A 19180-nucleotide genomic window follows, 5' to 3' on the forward strand; every position below is an offset into this window, starting at 1 on the left:
TGGAGTCTTCTGTTGCAGAGAGCTCCCTGTTTCCAGACTGTGCCTTGTTTCCGCAGCTGTGTTGTCGTGAGTCGACACTACACTGGTTGGCCACAGTCTGTCCCCTCCTTCTCCCCCGTTCCCACGCCCCGCCTGGTCACTGGGAACATTTTTTCCCCTTAACCTATTTTTTCTCTCCAAATAATTTTTTTTCTTATCACGTGGGCTTCTGGGGTTTCGTGTGAGCTGTCGACTCTACTGTTCTTTTAAACATGATGGAGATTTAAAGCTGGAGGAACATCTTTCTCTCCTCACCTTCTCCGCTGCTGTGACGCCTCAGAGGATCATGCAACATCTTAAGTCATGGCGAGCTTTGCTCCTTCTGGCCGTGCTGTACCAACCAGCAAGCTCTGAAAAATACGGTAAGGTGAAGATGATGATGACGGTGACATTGTATTTTACAGACTTCACACTCTAAATATTACCTCAGGTTCTTGGTGTTAAGTAGCAAATGGCTTTATGCATCATTCTATCATAGCTACTTTATCTCCTGCATGTACCATAAAATGTGCATTTAGAAGACTAATTTTTCCCAAATTAACTCAGAGATGGTCTCAGTGGTAAATGCAGAGGATGGTAATAAGATTAAATAGAAGAGAAGAAGAGATGAAAGATAAAAGAAGTGACAGTGAAGAGCATACTCTGGTCTAGTGAGTATTTTTTATTCATCCTGGTAGAGTATGGGAACGTTATTGAGACTGAGCTCAAATACCACTCTGATGCTGCTTGTGCTTTTGTTTACTCTATTTTTACCCCAAGTGAAAACCACCTACCAAATCGACTTTTAGATAATTCTTGGGGTGTCCAACACAACTAGACTTGTACTGAACATATACTGAATGAAATGCCTCACTTTTCCATTTATTGAAAATAAATTATAGCAACACTGGCAGCAGTTCCTGTCATGTCAATATTATTAACAATGTCAGCTGTTTTTTCAGGTTGATTATTTCATGCTGATTATCACTTTGGGTTGATTGATGCTTCTTTTGGTAGACTGTTGCATTGAACTGGTACAGTATATGAATCACTCAGTGATGCAACAAGTGACATTTTTCACACTTATCCTTTAATTTATTTTCCCCTATACAACTTGAATATGTGTATCTATTATGTACTTTGAGATTTGTGAAGTAGTTGGTGAAGTCATATAGTAATTTAGATCTAGACATAAAAAAAAAACGTCTTTGTCTGCCTATCAACCTAAAAAAAGAAAAAAAAATGCATGACACCATCAGCTTTTCCTCCACCCTGTATGTATGCCATCCGTATGTTCCGACATTATAATCATCTAAGGTATATTTTATGTGCTTAGATCTTGAGTTTAGTGAATAAAATACAGTAACTTAAATTCAGGAAGCAGCATAGAAACAGCTGAATTTTTAACAGTATAAAGCTTCACACAGCAGTTACACTGAACAGAAATAGACTTGCATTCATATAAAATTGTTAGTTTTTGAGTGCAAGTTGTGAATATGCAATCCTAATAATGTTACAAAAAATGAATAATTAAAAAAAAAAAAAAAGTAAGTGTAAAAACACAATAAAACACAATAAAACACAATGGACGATAGCAAGCCAAAACAACAAGAGCCTCAGATTTCAGCACCATGGACAGAAACCAGCAACCACTGTTGCTTATCTGTTCATCTGTTAACTCCTCTTTCCTTCCATCATTCCTCTGTAACACATGAACCCATTCACCTGCTCATCTGATAAGCCATCCGTCCATACGTCTGAATGTTCATCCTCACACACAAACGACGTGATGCTCCTGTTTGCGTTGACGTCTCAGCAGCTAGTTATTTCCCTAAGGGGCCAATGTGCTGTTGCTATGACAAACACGGCTGTTGCTGACCAAAGCTTTGGGGTTAACTGGAGCCTTCTTCCTACTTTACCATACACTCGTACAATTTGTATGTTTTATACGATAATAAACAATAAAAATATTATGATAATGAATAGATGTTCTTACATTTGCGAAGTCAATTGTCAAGCTTGAGCAAGCTGATTTATTTCATCTGCTCTTACAGAGCTTTACCCTGGGATCAGACCATCAGAGTGCCGATGATTTAATGTATCATATGTTCAAATATGTTGATATCTTGCCCTGAAAAGATTTCCATTGGAAGTAAATAAAATATATCATTTATTTCTAATTTCACTTGTTTTAATGTTTTTTTGTTTTTTCACTTGTTGCTTCTACATTAATCACTATCAGACTTTGTTTCCTTGACATGAACGAGTTGATTATTAGTGCAGATATTGGGCCACAGTATCTCATAAAAACTGTGGCAGTTTATACATCAGTCCCTTAACATGGCACTGTGTACTATGCACATATCCTTCTGCTTTGCCAGTGTTATGCATGGATCTTTTTTTTCTGTGACTTAGCTCAGCTACATGAATAAGGTCCATTTCTGCTCATAGGACATTCCAGTTTGCGTCAATTGAGGGTATGTTGACAATTTAAATTTCGGCAGAAATACCAGTGTTATTTCTGAAGGTCATCCAATGTTACTGCAGGACTGCAAGATGCTTTCCAACTGATGTCACTTACAATAATTTATAAAAGAAAATAATAAAAATAAAAAGGTTGTAAGGCAAGTTTTAGAAAACACTTTGCAAACACAAAACACTTGTAGGCTTCTGTGAACACACTGCTCGCTGTGGATATGAGTCACCATTGCGTCATGTCATTTTGACAGAGAAAATAATTCTTATCTTATTTGCTTTTGTTTTTTCTGCATAAACACTCAATGAACAAATCAAATACCTCAGCTAACCAGCTCTTCACTAACTGTATTTAAATATAATTTTGGACTTACAAATTATTCCATAGTAAAGATTTGCAATTTATTTATTGACATATTTTACATCTCTTACACATGTATAGGAGACATCTGGAGATTAATGATACCTGAGCTGTGGAGTGACAGAGAAAGACAAACAGATAAGGTGGTTTGTGCATATTCAGTTTGCTGCATTCCAGCCACATGCGTCTTCCCACGCTCCAAGGCCTTTCTCACCAAACTGAAATATAAAATGGTTTAACAAATAAAGTTTAAGCACAAAAAATTTACAAAAAATACAATGACGGAACCATATGTGGGCTCCCTTTAACTGAACCATGTAATTGTCAGCCACTGTATAAATCCATACTTTAAATCCAAAGGTTTGGAGCTGGTAAGGGAGGTTGTTGATTAACCAGGCTGAGTAATATTTCAAGTTGTCCTCACCTAACTGTTCTATACATACATGAATAGTCAGGACAATCAAAGACAGGTGGATTTTTAGACCTTTTTATATCCACTTGTATTGTATATTTGAGGCTAATTATATCACCTTTTTGCCATTTCCACCTCCAAAATGTGACTTTAATTAGTAGTTGCCATGGAAATGATTTTGAAAGATTTTAATCTGTCAGCTCTTGCTGTGTCATTCTACCACAGGTTGCCTGTTTGAGAGAAAGTTGTGCACAAGGGATCAGTTCTGCTCAGATGGTGAGTTCAGCACACACACATCATCAAGCATTCATTTATTTTTTTTATTTTTTTTTACTTAAATGTTCAACTTTTAAGACATATTACTTTTCTAATCTTTCTGTACCTCTATGACATATTAGACTGTTAACCCTGCAGCTGGACACACATGCAAACACACCTACACTAAATGCCACACTAAGCTTAGTGACACAAAGATTGGGTTTGAAAATAAACCAAAAGGTCTACCTCCCCCCGACTCCACTTCTACCTCATGTGCCGTCATCGCTCTGTCACTGGGCCCTCTCTTGTTCCTCATCTTTATCTAAGTCCCTCCCCCACCTTGTTGTCTCCATGGCAACACTGACATCATGGTGAGGTTAACACCCCCACAGTTGTTGTGCTAACACAGTGATGAGTCACTGACGCACGCTTACGTCCTTCTCGGTGGAAACTGCTCTTACGCACACACACGTTCATTGAGCAGAATACTAAATGGATCGGTTTACTTGCTGCTCAGGAGCAGACACAGAGATGCATCTCTGTGCGTATGAGGATGGAAGACAGGGAGGAATATTTCTAAAGATTCTGGCTGTGATGAGCTCTTTATCTTTGTGGTTCTTCTGGAGCATATTATGCTTAATAAGCCATAAACAACTGATATGTGTAGGGCTGTGCAGGTGTGTGTTATAGACACAAACAAAGTCTAACTGACCTAATTTTTTAGCTTGTTAGTCTATAAACAATACAACCACCAGTGTCTATAGAGATGCAGTAGATACTTTTCTCCATACAAAGTGTTCAGCTACGGTGGTGTGTTTAAATGAAGAAGTCAAAAAAAGTGTGCATGAGCCAATATGAAGCAGCAGTGAAATCTCTATAAAACATTAAATACATTTAGACCAACTAAAGTAATACCTCTTGTTTATACCTTGTTTTCAGTCCAAACAGTTAGGTCTCATGATGTCCTCCCTGGCAAATATAATGGCTGAATTATGTGACACTAAACCTAACATGGGGTATTGGTGAAGATGGACCCTGATGTCAAAGTATGTAGGGGTACTATAGATGTTTTCAGGTGTTCCACAAGGCAAACAGTCCAGTAATTTGACTATTTTCTACTTTAGCTAAACACTACATAGACACTTACCTGGAGTTTTTAATTTAACTGTATGTCATTTGAATTAGCAAGATAATGATTTCTGCATCATCCTAATACCACTAAGAGACATCATCAACACCTAGTTTTTTTAGAATTTGTAATGGGATTGATGATTGCACAACACAGCCCTCTCTTCAAAAACATTCAAGGTTTCTTGTAGATAAAGCTTTTTCATTTCCTTGAGTCTCCAGTCTGTACGGATTAGGTCTTATATTAATGACACTGACATCTGTGGTGGGTGATTTTCTCACCAACAGGTCGAAGTATGTCTGTTCACACCTGACATTAGAATAATTCAGTATCAATCTTGCATAAACACTGCTCTCTCTTCAACATTCTGTATGCAACTGAACACATAGTCTTCTGTTTGTAAAAATTAAATGTGAGAGTTCTGCATGGGTCTAGTTATCTAAACCAGCATTTACCCACATGGCGCAATACCAAAACCAACCTACTGAATGCATTATTAATATTTCTTTTTTACTTGAAAGAGGCAAATAGGTTCAATAGATGTTCCTTCAGTGATGCCTGGGGCATGCTATCGTACACACTTTCAAAGACGTAAGTGGCTGTTTGAAAAGCAGTAAAAAAAAAAAAAAAAGTCCTCATCATAACCTTTTGCTGATTTGTGGTGGATACATGACCAGTGAACAGTAAGTGCTTGGAGAAGTTTCAGCTGGTCTAATTGATGAGAACAGCACCTGCAAATATCTGTGCATATCAGTGCAGTGCAACACAAGAATGAAGTATCAAGCAAATGAGGTAGCTCCTAAAATCATAGTGATAAATCCTATTAAATCATGTCTTATGTTTCCTGTCAGTGTTTGTAGGTTATAAAATATATTTCAGCTGTTTTTTGTACAGAGCTTTGATGTTGGATTATTGATGGAAACCGTTTTGATGGAAACTCGTTTTACCAATAAACCCTCTTATATGCTATTTGTTTGAGCTGCAGATTTTTTTTTGTTTTTTTACTTGATTGAACTTTTTCTCTCAGTAGTTAAATGACCTGCACTTTTCCACAAAACTGAACTGATGTTGTATTTACAGTTCATTTGAGGCAAATTTAGGCAGAGCATATTTACAGACATTATTTTCAGCTTCTGTGTACAAGAATATAAATGCCAATATTTTATGTTCTCTGCATTAAAGTCACAGCAGAAAGAACTAAAGCTAATGAAATATTTAAAATAAAATAAACCATGAAGAATGCCGTCATCTCTCTATTCATCCTCTTAGTCTTCAATCAGTTCACCACAAATAACAGGAGAAATGAACTCTGCCAGGACTCAGTGTCCTGTAAATGTGCAATTTGATAAGGAATTTTTATACTGGGAGGGGTTGTATGGATGGAAATTATTCAGTATTTGTCACTCAGGGAAAGATGCATAAGTTGACATCTTTATCTGTCTTTGTTTCCCTGCTGTTTTCTGTATCCAGCTCCAAGTTTTAAGTCACTTCTGTAATGGACACTGACACAAGTCTTTTGCCTTATTGCACACCCTTCCTCTTAAAACCACACATGGTAATTTTGATCTTCATTAGGCTGAGTAGCAAAGCTAGTAGATGGATAGAGATAGCATTGTCTAAGTGCTTTTAGTGCCAAGGCCTGCCATGAGAACTGATAATCTAAACACACATCTTGAACAATTAACAGTAGTTTCTGCTACTAATAATGTCTTACAGCTCTTACTAAAAATGTTGTTAAGTACAAACAATGACCTTTTAATTGTGTTTTGTGAGTTCTTTAGAATTTCTACAATTACATGTTAAACAATTACAAAATGCAGCTATTACTAGTTTACCTTTCCTCAGTCTCATAATTTTTCATGATTGTTTTAGATATTATTGCAGTCTGACCCAACAAACCCATACACCTCATGTTATGTGACTCCATACTTTTTGCTGTTTCTTATTAGATTTTGGGCTACAAAAACACCTTAATCCTCTTTAATCTCTTCAGTATAACAGTTCACCTTTCATCTCCCAGTTGCAGATTCAGTTGTGTGCAATTTAGCCGGAGTAGCAACAGCGGTGACTCATCAGTGCACCAAATAAAACCTGGTCTCCTCAGCTTTATCTTCATTCCCAACCACACAGCGGTCTACAGGCGACATTTCTTTCTCCTAGAGATATGTTGATTTTAATTTGCTGAGGATTTGGGGTTAAAAGAAAGAAATGTGATCTCATATGACTTGCTTGAATAACCTACACTTGTGGCTCACTGCCTCTCTCATCTTGAATATTTTACAACTGAATCAGAAGTGCATCCACTGATTCCAGTCCGTTTCAGTGCAGCCAACCTGTGCTTGTGTTTTTTTTTTTTTTTTGTTTGTCTGTTTGTTTGTTTGTTTGTTTGTTTTTTAGTTTTGATGAGTAGACAGTTGTTTCAAGTTAAGAATGACACATTTCTCTGGCTGAAGAGTGAAGGCTTGACACAGCGTAGGCTAAAGTTGACATATTGAACAGCCTTGGTAAATTTCTATAACTATGGCTTCATTTATTTTATCATGACAAGAGGGCAGTTCACAGAAAATAGTGCAAAACCTATAATTATTTCTGTTGATTTGACACTGCATACAGATTAGCAAAGTTTTAGGACTGTTGAAGGATTTCAGAAGCATTTCAACTGACAAGGGCAGAGCCTCATCTAAAGGATGGTGGTAGGAACTATAAGTGTGTGGGCTGCACTTCAGAATAATGACTCACCGTAGGGAAAAGTGGTGTGGGCTAACAGTGGATTTCGAGTTATTACAATGTCCTGTGTCTTAAAAGCACAATCATTGAATCATTTTAGGTCTAACTTGTACAGTTGAAGGTAAAACCAGAAACAAAATTCTGCATTGCTCTCAGAAGCCAGAACTGTATCTTCAAATCAAATCAAATTTTATTTATGAAGCACATTTCATACATAAGTGGCACAAAGTGCTTTACATAATAAAATGCACACAAAAAAACAATGTTTGCAATTAAAAAGAATATAAAACAGCAATTAAAAATCCATACCTACTCTTTCTCTCACACACACTCATTAACAAAGCACCCCTCCTCCCCATCTCTTAAAAAAAATAATAATTTAATCTGGCTAACTTATATTTAAGTGTAGTAGTTAGCCATGAAACAGTCCTTTTCCAACTGTGGCATGTCAAAATTAATCTTGATTAAATTCGCTCTAGACTAGCAATGATGTGTTTGTTTCTAGATGGGTTGTTTGGTCAGTGTCGAACCACCAAGCAGGACCAGGTCCAGTACCAGGTTTCAGTTCCTGTGCTGAAGAGGATGCAGGAAGTTCTCAAACAGCTCATGCTACAAGGTAAGGCAAAGCAAAACAAAACAACTGCACTTATTTACAGAGCTAAAACTACTCACATTAATTCCACCATACTGTAAAATCTAAGTGGATCAGATAATACATGAAGTCAAGCTCATTGCAGAAATCCATTCATAATATTAGCACTTGAAAACTGACAGTAATAAAAACATATATGAAAAAGCATTGATTCATAAATCTTCCTCAGTGCATCTCTCTCTGTTACTCGCACACACACCCTTGCTTGTGTAACTTCACTTGATCGTTGTGTTTGTGTGTGCATGTGCAGGACTGTCGTGGCAGGATGACATCACCCAATATATTTTATCAAAGGAGCTAAAGAGAGTTCCCCACACCACTCTTCCCTCAAACCCAAACTCCTCGTCATCCTCTCCTCATTTGTCCCAGTAAGGATTTTTACAATATGACGTACATGTACACAAAACAAATATCCACCCTGATCCTGTCTTTGTTTCTGTCCTGGTTGCCAGGTCCAAACAGCACATCCCCCACCATCACAGCTCAAAGTCAGGGTCTGCACCTCCTGGTGGCAAATATGTGGACTACATGATTGTTGAGCCTCCCCAGTCTCCAATGCACATGCAAACTGTTTCAATGGATCCCTTCACATACCATCAGGTTTATACACACACACACCTTGGCAATACAGAAGCTAAATAGAGTAATGTAAAGCTTCATGCTTTACATTACTAATAGATTACAAGTAACAGCATGTTGTTTCTGCCAATCACAGCACAGGTATCAAGATGAAGCAGAGAGGTCTCTTGTGGGTGCAGGAGGTGGTTATGGACGCCCCTCTTCAAGGTCTCAGGCCAGCCAAAGAGAGCGTGAACGTGACAGGCAGCTGTTACAAGAAGCTCTGTCTCTGTACCTGTCATCTGAGCAGCCCTCATATCGCCATAGAGGGACCGCCTCCATGGCTCCTGCAGGTATGGGATTATAGAGGAAAATATTAGAAAATTATAAACCACTGTAACTTTAAAGAACCAGTATCCTGATTTATAGGTTTATTTTGTCTAATGGGACTATTAGAATTTGTTGGCATGCTTAGATGTTGAAGAAAACAAATAAGTGTGTTTTCAAGTTAGCAATCCTTCTTGTCGAAAATGGTGGCCTGAGAGGCAGCTTTCAGTTATGTTTTGAAGTGTTAGAAGAAAACCATTAGGCAGGTGTGGTGCAAACTGTAATGATGTCAAGTGATGCCTGTGGGAGAGAAAATCTCTCACTTGTGTGAGCTTTATATTTTCAAACATTTTACATCCACAAAAAGCTTTACATTGTTCTGAAAGATAACTTAAAGAGCATCATATTTGGCACTTTAAATGAAAAGAAATACACTACAAAAAGACATAAAAAAACTGTGTGAAAATCAGCAGTCACAGTTCATTTGACTTCGCTGTTTCATGAGCAGGTCTGGCTTATTATGATGACTTGGACTTGGAGATACCAGTAGACTATGTGGAAGGCTACACCCTGCAGGAGAGACTTGGTACTGCAGGCAGGCAACAAAATCTGCAGAATAAGAAAGCTCCTCAGAACTTTAATCCCCTCTCTGGAAACAGTGGTGAGGAAAAGGAACTTAAACTCAGTTATACTTAATTTACATAATGATTTATGTCTAATACAATGCAACACAAGAATAACTCCTACATGTACACTTGGGTAGGCCTACAAAACATGTTAATGTTCTGCTCATCTGTGTTAGATGATCTTCTCCAGAGAATGTTAGAGGTCTACCTCAGAAAGTACAATGTTGATCCAAGGGATCTGAGTCAGGAGCAGCTCTACAAGCTGGCTCTCATATTGCAGCTGCTGCAGGGCCAGGACAAAACAGGTACAACACAAGGTACAGCTCTAAATGTTTCAAGTAAAGTAAAATCTTAATTTCTGTTAATTAAGTAGATGAAGAAAATTAGATTAGTATAATTAGTTTGAAACAGTGTTTATTTTTTGTCTTTTTCTCACTCAACATAGATCCAATTGAAAAAGACCTCATCACCTTGAAGGAGGTATGTTGGTCCATCTTATTAGAAGCAATTACAAATTGTAATCATATAATTTTACACTAAAAGGCTTCCTATCATCTTACTTAAATGCAGCTGTTAAAGAAAGAAAGTGTGTCCAAGCAAGAGAAGCCTGTTCCTGGTCCTCCTGATGCCCTTCCAGCCCCTTCCTCCACCTCTGTTCCTGATGCACCTCCAGCTAAAAGTGCCAGCTTGCCCCCCTCTGCCTCCCAGCCTCCGCAGGCTGCTCCTGCTGAAACCGGACACACATTTAAGGAGCCACTTGTTGAGGGTACAGGAGGCAAAGAGGAGTACGGGTACATCGTTACAAACCAGAGGTTAGCAGTTCAGCTTATTACAAACAAACTAAAAACATAAAAAATATCTTCAACATGGTGTTCAAAGTGATTTTGTTGTTTATTTCGTCTGTAGTCCTCTCAGTCTGTATGACGGAGTGAAGCTATTGGAGCTACTCGCTGATAAAATACATTTAACAACTAGCAGCTTCATCAATATCAGGTAACTCCGCTACACTGTGCACATTAGAGAGTCAGAGAATTACAATTGTTCCATTTTGAATGATCCAACGTGTGCTCCTCTGTTTGTGTGTCACCAGCGTGGTTGGTCCAGCATTGACTTTTCGCATCCGCCAAAATGAGCACAACATGACGGCTGCAGAGGTGGCTGCTAAAGCTGGTGAGACTCACACATACACATTAACTCCCGCATGATATACCCACACAAACACACAAGCAAGAAGCCAAATGTATGTGGGCACTTGATTCTGTAAGTCTCATGGTCTGTTTTTCCAAACTTGTTTTTATCACACTGCTCATAAAATGTTTGTTTTGTTTGTTTTTCTACCTCAACAGTATCTGCAAAGAACTTCCTGGAGTCTGAAACTGGCCTAAAAATTGTACAGGCTGGTGTGGGAGAGGTACCTCATGCACACATGGACACACTTACACATTCCCTATCCATCAGTAACTTATGGATCAGTTGTCAAGGCAACAGAGATATATTCATTAGTCTTTATTCATTACCATTGCCTCTGTAATCTAATCACAAATGTGCCCCAGTTTGGCAGATTATCAGACCGGAGGGTGTTAAATCCCCACAATTGTTCACTCTCCAGATATCGCCACATTTTTCCTGCTTTTATCATCTGGATCTTTCTTATCTTTAGTTGTCTCTTGTGGTTACAGTGAGAACTCTTAGCTAAGGGAGATTAAGTAGTCTGTACCATGATAAGATTCAGATTCAAAGCCAAGGAAACCCAGCACAAATTACAGGCTTGCAGGATTGGTGTAGATATTGTGTGGTTTTTTTAATGTGTAGTATATATTTGAAATTGCTCAGTTACAGTATTTTTAGAAGGTTAAATCATATTAATAAGTATTTCAAACATGCAGTATCCTTTGCACTGCAGAACAAACACAAGCAATACATTTATCTCACCAGCAAAGCTTGTTTGTCATCCACCTCCACCCTTTACGCTGTGATGATCATTTGTTTGTGTGTTTGTGTTTGTATGTGCATGTGTACTTGTGGCCAGAGGTAATAAACAAGGTAACACTTTATAGAAGCCAGTATTTCACTTGTTGCCATGGTGCTCCTGCTCCTCCATCCCCCACCTTCCCTGGCTGTGGCTCCCAGATCCCAGGTGCTATGGCAACTGTCACGCAAGTGCCATTAACCTCATTATTCACTGTTCACATGAACAGTCTGTGTGTGATGGATTGATAAGAAAATGCCTGTTTGAATTACATGTCAGGATGATAATCACAAGCAGTTCGCTTTCCTGACTTTTTCATATCAAGTCTGTGGTTTGTGTTGATTTACATCTGTTAAAAGGCTAATCAAATAGTTAATAGTTAAAAATTCTCACAGTGTGTTGTATGTCAGAGCCTGCCTTATGTGAAGGTTAGACCAAAATGCTTTTTTTTATTATTATTATTTATTGTCTCTGCTGTAAGATAAATCCAAATTCAGCTCAGTTACAAATTTGCTTTCTTATAATAATCCTAAAATATTTTTTTTTCTCGCAGCTAGTACATTTATTTATTCTATTGAGAGGAATTCTGTGCATATTAACACAGGATGGCAAAAATCTCATGCCGGTTTAAGTTGATGTGGGCAGCATATTGAAAATTGTTATGAAATATGAAAATGAAGTTGATAAACAGGCCGAGTTACACCATGGGGTAGCACTGAAATGTGTCATATCATATGCGATGGTTGGTTGATCTCTCAGGGTCCTCAGCAGTCTTTTTAATGGATTACTGTGGCACAGCACCTTGACCTTTCAGACCTCTGTCTGTAAAACTCAACCTGAGCTGCTTGTTGAGCACACACCGCTGTCTTGTGTGGTTACAGAGAATCAAATCTGTCATTAAAGTGAAGTGAGTGACCTTTGAGTTTTACGGTGGTAAGTGCATGTCCCCTGGAGCAGCTTAGCTTGAGTTGACTACTGATGTGCCTGTTGAGAAATTTGAGAAAAAAATGAGAATGCGCTCTCTTTAGATTATAATCTGCTTTCTGTGTGCTCCTCCCCCTCATTGTGCTTTTCTTTTCTCTTTTTTTCTAAGAGAACGGATGCACAGGGTCTCCCCCAGGTAACCAGGATTTCCCAGGGTTCAAGTGGGACAGTCATCACCCTTGTTTCCATGGCAGTTGTTGGAGGTGTGCTGGTATTGGCCATGGCTGTAGCTTGTTTCAGGCACTATGCTCAACAGGTGGCCAATGGCAAGCTTGGCCTGGGCCCAGAGGGAGGAGCAGAAACACATTTTGACTACCAGGTGAAGAATAGTGACTATGGACTTATGAAAGAACGTTGAATGGGTTTCTAGGTATTTATTTTTAATGTAAGTTACTATTTATTGTGTTAATAGAAAAACAAAAAAGATTATTTTAGTAGTCTTCCAAGAGAAATTATAATATGATGGGATTATCTTTTATAATTAATACATTTATTTATAATAATGAGACATGATTGTACTAAAGTATTATAAATCCTACCTTGAATGATACAATAAGCATTTTATGCCCATATTAATGTAGATTTTATTAAATCCAGGAGCTATGTCGGCAGCACATGGCATCCAAATCCTCGCTGTGTCGCCAGGACTGTATGGGAGGCGTGAGTGGCAGCATGGGCGGTCCTGCAACAGCAACCGGTGCTGGTGGCCGAAGGGGTACGGACACATCCCGCGTCAGCAGCGTCTCCTCCCAGTTCAGTGATGGTCCACAGCATAGCCCATCTTCCACCCACAGCTCCACACCATCCTGGAGTGAAGAACCAGCCCAGTCTAATATGGATATCTCTACTGGTCACATGATCCTGGTAAGTAAGGACACAATTAGTGAAGTGTTAGATCCATGTCAAGCAAATTTTTCTCATGTGTTGCTTCTCCTGCAGGCATATATGGAGGACCACCTGCGTAACAAGGACCGGCTGCAGAAGGAGTGGGAGGCTTTGTGCTCCTATCAGGCTGAACCTTGCTCTGTAGCTGTGGCTCAGGACATGGGCAATATGGACAAAAACAGACATGCTGAGGCCGTCCCCTGTTAGTTCATCACTCACACTTTCTGTCACTTGACTGTTTTTATAGACTTGAAAGTCAAAATGCTGCAGTAAAATAGTGGAAGCAGCACAGATATTAATTGCAGACCCTTAAATGAAGGTTTTTCCAAAACTTCCCAAACTTAATTTGATTATTGTTGTATATTTGTTGCATTAACTAAACAAAAGTTTCTTATAAACATTCTCTCTTTTCCAGATGATCACTCTCGTGTAAAGCTGAAGACTGAAGTGAACCCTAATAAACAGGATTACATCAATGCCAGTTTTATTGTAAGAATTCCTCAGAACATCCAATACATTTACAGTGTCGTTATTCAAGATAAATTTGTTAATGGCTTAGTTTTGCCTTAAATGTCCCTAAACAGCCAAATTAAATTATGTTCATGTAACATTTTCAATGTACTTAAAAACATACTCAGTTTTATTTAGCCATCTCTGGGCAACTTAAACAAAGCCAGCGTTAGCTAGAGCACCCTCTACAAAGCTCTTCTTAACCTACATTATATTTAGTTGGACTTCCAGTCTAAGTTTTCTTAACAGAGAACTTTTTTTTTCTATCTTTCTGCTCTACAGTTTGATCATGACCCTCGTCAGCCAGCTTATATCGCCACGCAGGGACCTCTGCCCCACACTGTTGCTGATTTCTGGCAGGTCAGTTTTTGTTCTGTTTTGTTTTGTTTTTGTCCTCCCCTTTGCCTTCCTGGCAGTTTGTAGTGCTACTTTTTACTACCTCGTTTTAAAAGTTGAGTGTGTATTATGTTGTTTGTAAAGAAAAACAAAGGGCAGTTATTTGCTAATCATTTAAATAATTTATTTTACGGAAAATAGTAACATTTTTTTTAAATCTGAATGTTAGAAATCAGATGTTTATCATATTTTCATTGTAAGACAGAAGCTTTGGAACTGGGGCACGTGCACCCCTCAACACCTCTCCTTGTGTCTTTTCCCGCTCACTAGAAATGCCAGCAGAGGAGTTGAGGACAGTCACTGAGATAATGGTGATGAGGGAATTGGCATTAAATCAAATAATACATCTTTGCTTAAAACCATTATTTTAGCTCAAGTCAGTGGCACAGATGCACCATTCAGTCATTGGTTAGTTGCAACATAAGCCTGTGTTTCATTAATTGTGTTTAATTAGCATCAAAGATCTTCATAATGTATGTAATTATTTTAATTCCATTCATAGTGTGGAATTAACACGTTAGGACACTTTTAGAGGTCACAAATGTAGGAAAGACTTCTCCAAACTATACACTGGTGTATAGTACCTCCATTGTCTCATTTCTCTTTATACATTTTGGAAAGTAAGAATAACCGACCTTAAAGAACTTCTGAAAGATGAGTAGAAAGAAGGAAAAGAGAGGGCACAGGGAGGCAAGGATTTGGCATAGAAGATGAACCTTATAGCCACGTCTGTGTTTGCTCTTTAACCTGTAGATGGTGTGGGAGAACGGCTGTACGGTGATCGTGATGATGGCCGCTCTGGTGGAGGACGGAGAGAAGCAATGTGAACGATACTGGCCTGATGAAGGCTCCTCACTCTACCACATCTATGAGGTTCATCCTCTATTTTAACTGCTAAACATCAGACATAATAAAAAGAAATGTGGGCAGAACTGTCTGATCATAATCAAAATGCTTTTCTATAATATATAATCTTAGTATTACTCTTTCATATTATTGTAGGCGGACATGTCAAGTTTTTGTTTGCATATGCATAAAAAAAGGTTAAAATAATAATCTTTCAATTTTTCTTTTTTCTTTTTCTTTGGTTTTGAGTGCCATCTTCTGCATATTCTGCATCTTTTGCTGCCAACCTTTCTGCTCTTTCTTTTTTCGTAACTCACAGGTAAACCTGGTGTCAGAGCACATCTGGTGTAAGGACTTCCTGGTGCGTAGCTTCTACTTGAAGAATGTCCAAACACAGGAGACAAGAACCTTGACGCAGTTTCACCTGCTGAGCTGGCCGGGCGACGGCATCCCCACCTCCACACGGCCGCTGCTTGACTTCCGCAGGTAAAAGGAACCACACCATTGTTCCCTTATTTAAACAGGTGCCATAACATTCTGTTTTGTTTCGTAAGCAGAAACTAAATTAAAGATGTAGTATGCAAAATATTCTGTTTGATCCCCTCTGATAAGCCTTATCCCATCTTTCTGGCCATCTAACATTTGAATCACTTAAGACTTAGTCCTCATCCATCCATCATCTTGGCTCCCTCTCCCTCTCTCCCAGTGTGCAGGTTGATAGGTTTGTATTTTAACATCTCCCAGTGTCATTTTTGTGGTTTGCAGCTAGTACTCTGGCTCCAGTTGCATAGTCACAAAAATGAGCATTGGCAGGTGTGACTGGCTGCTGCAAGAGGGACAGTGAATCTGTGGCTTCCTCTCCACCTGTTCTATCCTGTTCATCCTCATGTCACTGTCATCCACAACCTCACAGTTTCAGCTTGTCATGTTATGTCAGCGTCCCTCATTGTTAATGTATTTGTTTTTATCTGTCCTTAAAACACACTTTTCCACATTTCCATTCCATATATTTCTACTTGGTTTGCGCTTAATGCCTTTAATTTAATTACAACCCAGACATACATGAAGCTGCTTATAACTGATCTAATCACAGTTTGATCTGTGAGCAAAGTCAGGTGTTGTTTTAATTTCTTATAATTAGTTTATAATAAAGCAGCTTTTTCTGCCCCCTTCTTTTTCTGTCCCTTATTTCTGCTTTTCAGGAAGGTGAATAAATGTTACAGAGGTCGATCCTGCCCAATCATCGTTCATTGCAGGCAAGTTGTTTGATTTATGTGCTGAATTTTCTATATTCATTTTCAGTTTGGAGAGTAGGTGGAAGTAGCACACTTTGGAAGATAATCTGTACTTTGAATAAGAGAGTGTGAATCTGATTCCCGCAGTGATGGCACTGCCAGGGCTGGCACGTACATCCTCATTGACATGGTGCTGAACCGCATGGCCAAAGGTGGGCCACTCACACACACACACACACACACGAAAGTTATATATTATTTCAGCAAATAACTAATAAACATTATAGCAAGGAAACATTTTTCAATATGTGTTACTGGGGGAATGCTGCATCATGTCATTATATTACCAGTTGTGGACAGCAGAGGGGGCTACAGTCACTTTGTTGTAAAATAAAAAAAAAAAAAAAAAACTAGCTCAAAGGAAATTTGAAATATTTCTTCCAGACTGAATTATGGTAGGTGATATTTCATTTTTGCTTTAAGTAAATTAGTGAATATGTGTAGCAAATTATATATGAGGGAGGATTACCAAATATTTAATATGGTTAGACATTCTGAATGACCTCAGGTTTTTCATTTCATTGTTATTCAGTATTTTTATTAAATCATAATCAGTAAAAAATAAAATCTGATGACAGATATATCTGTTATTTCTTTAGAGATCTGACAGTTGGAAAGTTATTCTCTTTATAAATTGCATCAGAAAACTAACCTGAAAGCTGCTGTTAAAAATGAATTTGCTCTCTGCTGCTGTTCTCGACTACAGGAGTGAAAGAGATCGACATTGCAGCCACACTGGAGCACATTAGAGACCAGAGACCTGGCCTGGTTCGCACCAAGGTACCAACTATCTGTGTGCTTGTGTAAGAGTGCAGTATATCATGCTCTCCTATATTCTACAATCCATCACAACCCAAATGTCCTGTCTCCTTTCTGCTCTCTCCTGCTCTTCCTCAGGACCAGTTTGAGTTTGCTCTGACAGCAGTTGCTGAGGAGGTGAATGCCATCTTGAAAGCTCTGCCACAATGAGACACAGGCACACAAAAATACACGGTCCAAAGGACACATTTGCACGATGTGTTCATGTACATCCATTACTGTAAGAATTTTCTCAGTCACACCTGGAGCTACTTCCCAATCTACAGGTTTTTTTCCCCCCATTTCCCCATTCCTGGAATTTTAAACTTTTCTTTTTAGTTTAAATTTATTAAACGGGCATTAAATGATTTTAGCAGGATGCAAATGTGAATGGAGGATAATTTTTCTTCACAACTCTGGCACAATTTTCATCTGTCTTTGCTTTTGGAGTATTCTACCTTACTATACAAGGATGCAGCCATCAAAATTAACTGAATCGAAACCTTTGTGCCTGTGTGGTTTCATTTGAAATTTCCACAGTATTCTTCTTCTGGGGATAGAAAATTTATGTGATCACACGGTCAAACAGGAGAGAATATACCTCTTCATGGCTGTAGTGTCATACCATGTATTTTAATGCCATCTGATTCAGTTTTTTAACTTATACTGAATACTATTACCTCAAATAATAAACCAACACCAACAGATCATATTTGCTGTGCTGGTGAACATTATAATTGGACAAATTTTAAAAGATTTACTTACCAAATATCTACGGCATTTATCTTACTGAAATTAAGTGAGGTTTCTCTCGATTTTAACTCTGGATGTGTTGTTTTGCGTCCTGTTAGGTGTGTGTGATTTCTGGCTAAATTTCTACTTGTGAGGCCTGTCATTGCCTTGCACATTTAAGTGTTTGCTTCCAGCACTGCTTGTCGAGTAACAGATGCTGTACGTGGACCATGAAGTACACGTCTCAATCTCTTTATTCCTTCACACAAGGTAGCTTTGTTTTTACCGTCATACTAAATGTGCAAAATTGTGATTGATGTAAATAATTCATCCAGATGATTGTGTTTATTTCATGTAGCATACAGATACAAAATATCTATAAAAATGTATTTTTGACTTGACCTAAATAAATTTGTGATGTGATGCAGCAGAAAACGAATCAAAAAAGTTTGTGACTTTTTATTTTTTTCTTGCTGTTCTATAATAATTATATATTAACAGTAAGGGTTAGATATCTTGAATTAAAAAATTTCAGTTATTCATTTTTTAACTTCTCAACCGTCTTTCAACAATAAATTACCACAAACTGAGAATCAACAGCAAAAAAAATCCTTATTTTCTCTGCTTTATGTTTTAGAATATGTCTATTTGCTTGTGCAACATCTCCATTCAGCAGAAAATATTGATCGTATAGCTGATTTTCTACCATGTGTGCAAAAAGAAAAACTTTATATTGTGTATCTGTTATCAAGAACAAAATTTGTTCAAATCCATCAGAAATTTCAATGCAGAGATGATTGGAACTCGTACCTTGACTTTTAGTTTTCAGTTTTTACTCCACAGCCAGCAAACATAAACATACAGAGACACGCATTCATAATAAATATTTTTTAAGTGCCATTCAGCAGGTAGGAGCCGTGGTGGGCAGAGACTTGAAAGTGCATCATGGGGAAATGAGATTTTACCTGTAAAAATTCATGTACAATGAAATGTTACATTTTTAATACTTTTGTAAACAAGCAGCATCTGATCTAATCTACATGGAGTTCACTGGGAGGGAGAAGAAATGTTCAGTGTTCAGGGTGCCTCAGATTCACACTGGTTCTTTACCTCCGGCAGGGCTTAAGGGCACAGAGCAGCATGAGCCAATCAGGTTAGCTTGTGAAGGCCTTGAAGTCTGAGTCTGAAACAGGAAGCAGGAAATGTAAGACAAAACGTCCAA

General features: G+C 38.2%; 2 protein-coding genes across 5 annotated transcripts in view; one reads left to right on the forward strand and one right to left on the reverse strand.

Moving 5' to 3' along the window:
* On the forward strand, positions 1–17415 carry ptprna (protein tyrosine phosphatase receptor type Na). Of its 2 annotated transcripts, none has more exons than XM_042002116.1 (24): positions 1–401; positions 3492–3542; positions 7886–7996; positions 8283–8400; positions 8485–8632; positions 8748–8943; positions 9426–9578; positions 9720–9860; positions 9989–10023; positions 10114–10355; positions 10450–10536; positions 10634–10713; positions 10890–10954; positions 12606–12815; positions 13094–13360; positions 13436–13583; positions 13797–13870; positions 14174–14251; positions 15041–15160; positions 15453–15619; positions 16336–16389; positions 16516–16580; positions 17135–17208; positions 17326–17415. In XM_042002116.1, the coding sequence occupies exons 1-24, from the start codon at positions 326–328 to the stop codon at positions 17395–17397; spliced, it is 2832 nt and encodes a 943-aa protein (XP_041858050.1). In that variant the 5' UTR covers positions 1–325; the 3' UTR covers positions 17398–17415. The 2 variants fall into 2 exon arrangements, with proteins under 2 accessions (XP_041858050.1, XP_041858051.1); XM_042002117.1 differs by having other exon boundaries at positions 9720–9848.
* dnajb2 (DnaJ heat shock protein family (Hsp40) member B2) overlaps positions 13249–19180 on the reverse strand; it is a 16260-nt gene continuing 10328 nt past the window's right edge. Inside the window, exons 10-11 of one of the 3 annotated variants that reach the window (XM_042002123.1) lie at positions 19069–19141; positions 13249–13357 (exon numbers count right to left, since the gene is read on the reverse strand). In XM_042002123.1, coding sequence (XP_041858057.1) covers positions 19113–19141 — 29 coding nt within the window. In that variant the 3' untranslated portion in view covers positions 13249–13357; positions 19069–19112. Of the gene's footprint in view, positions 13358–18403; positions 19142–19180 lie in introns of those variants that run through there. The other 2 variants (XM_042002122.1, XM_042002124.1) reach the window with 2 other exon arrangements.

Source organism: Melanotaenia boesemani, chromosome 12 (genome assembly GCF_017639745.1).
Source record: "Melanotaenia boesemani isolate fMelBoe1 chromosome 12, fMelBoe1.pri, whole genome shotgun sequence".
Lineage (NCBI taxonomy): Eukaryota > Metazoa > Chordata > Actinopteri > Atheriniformes > Melanotaeniidae > Melanotaenia > Melanotaenia boesemani.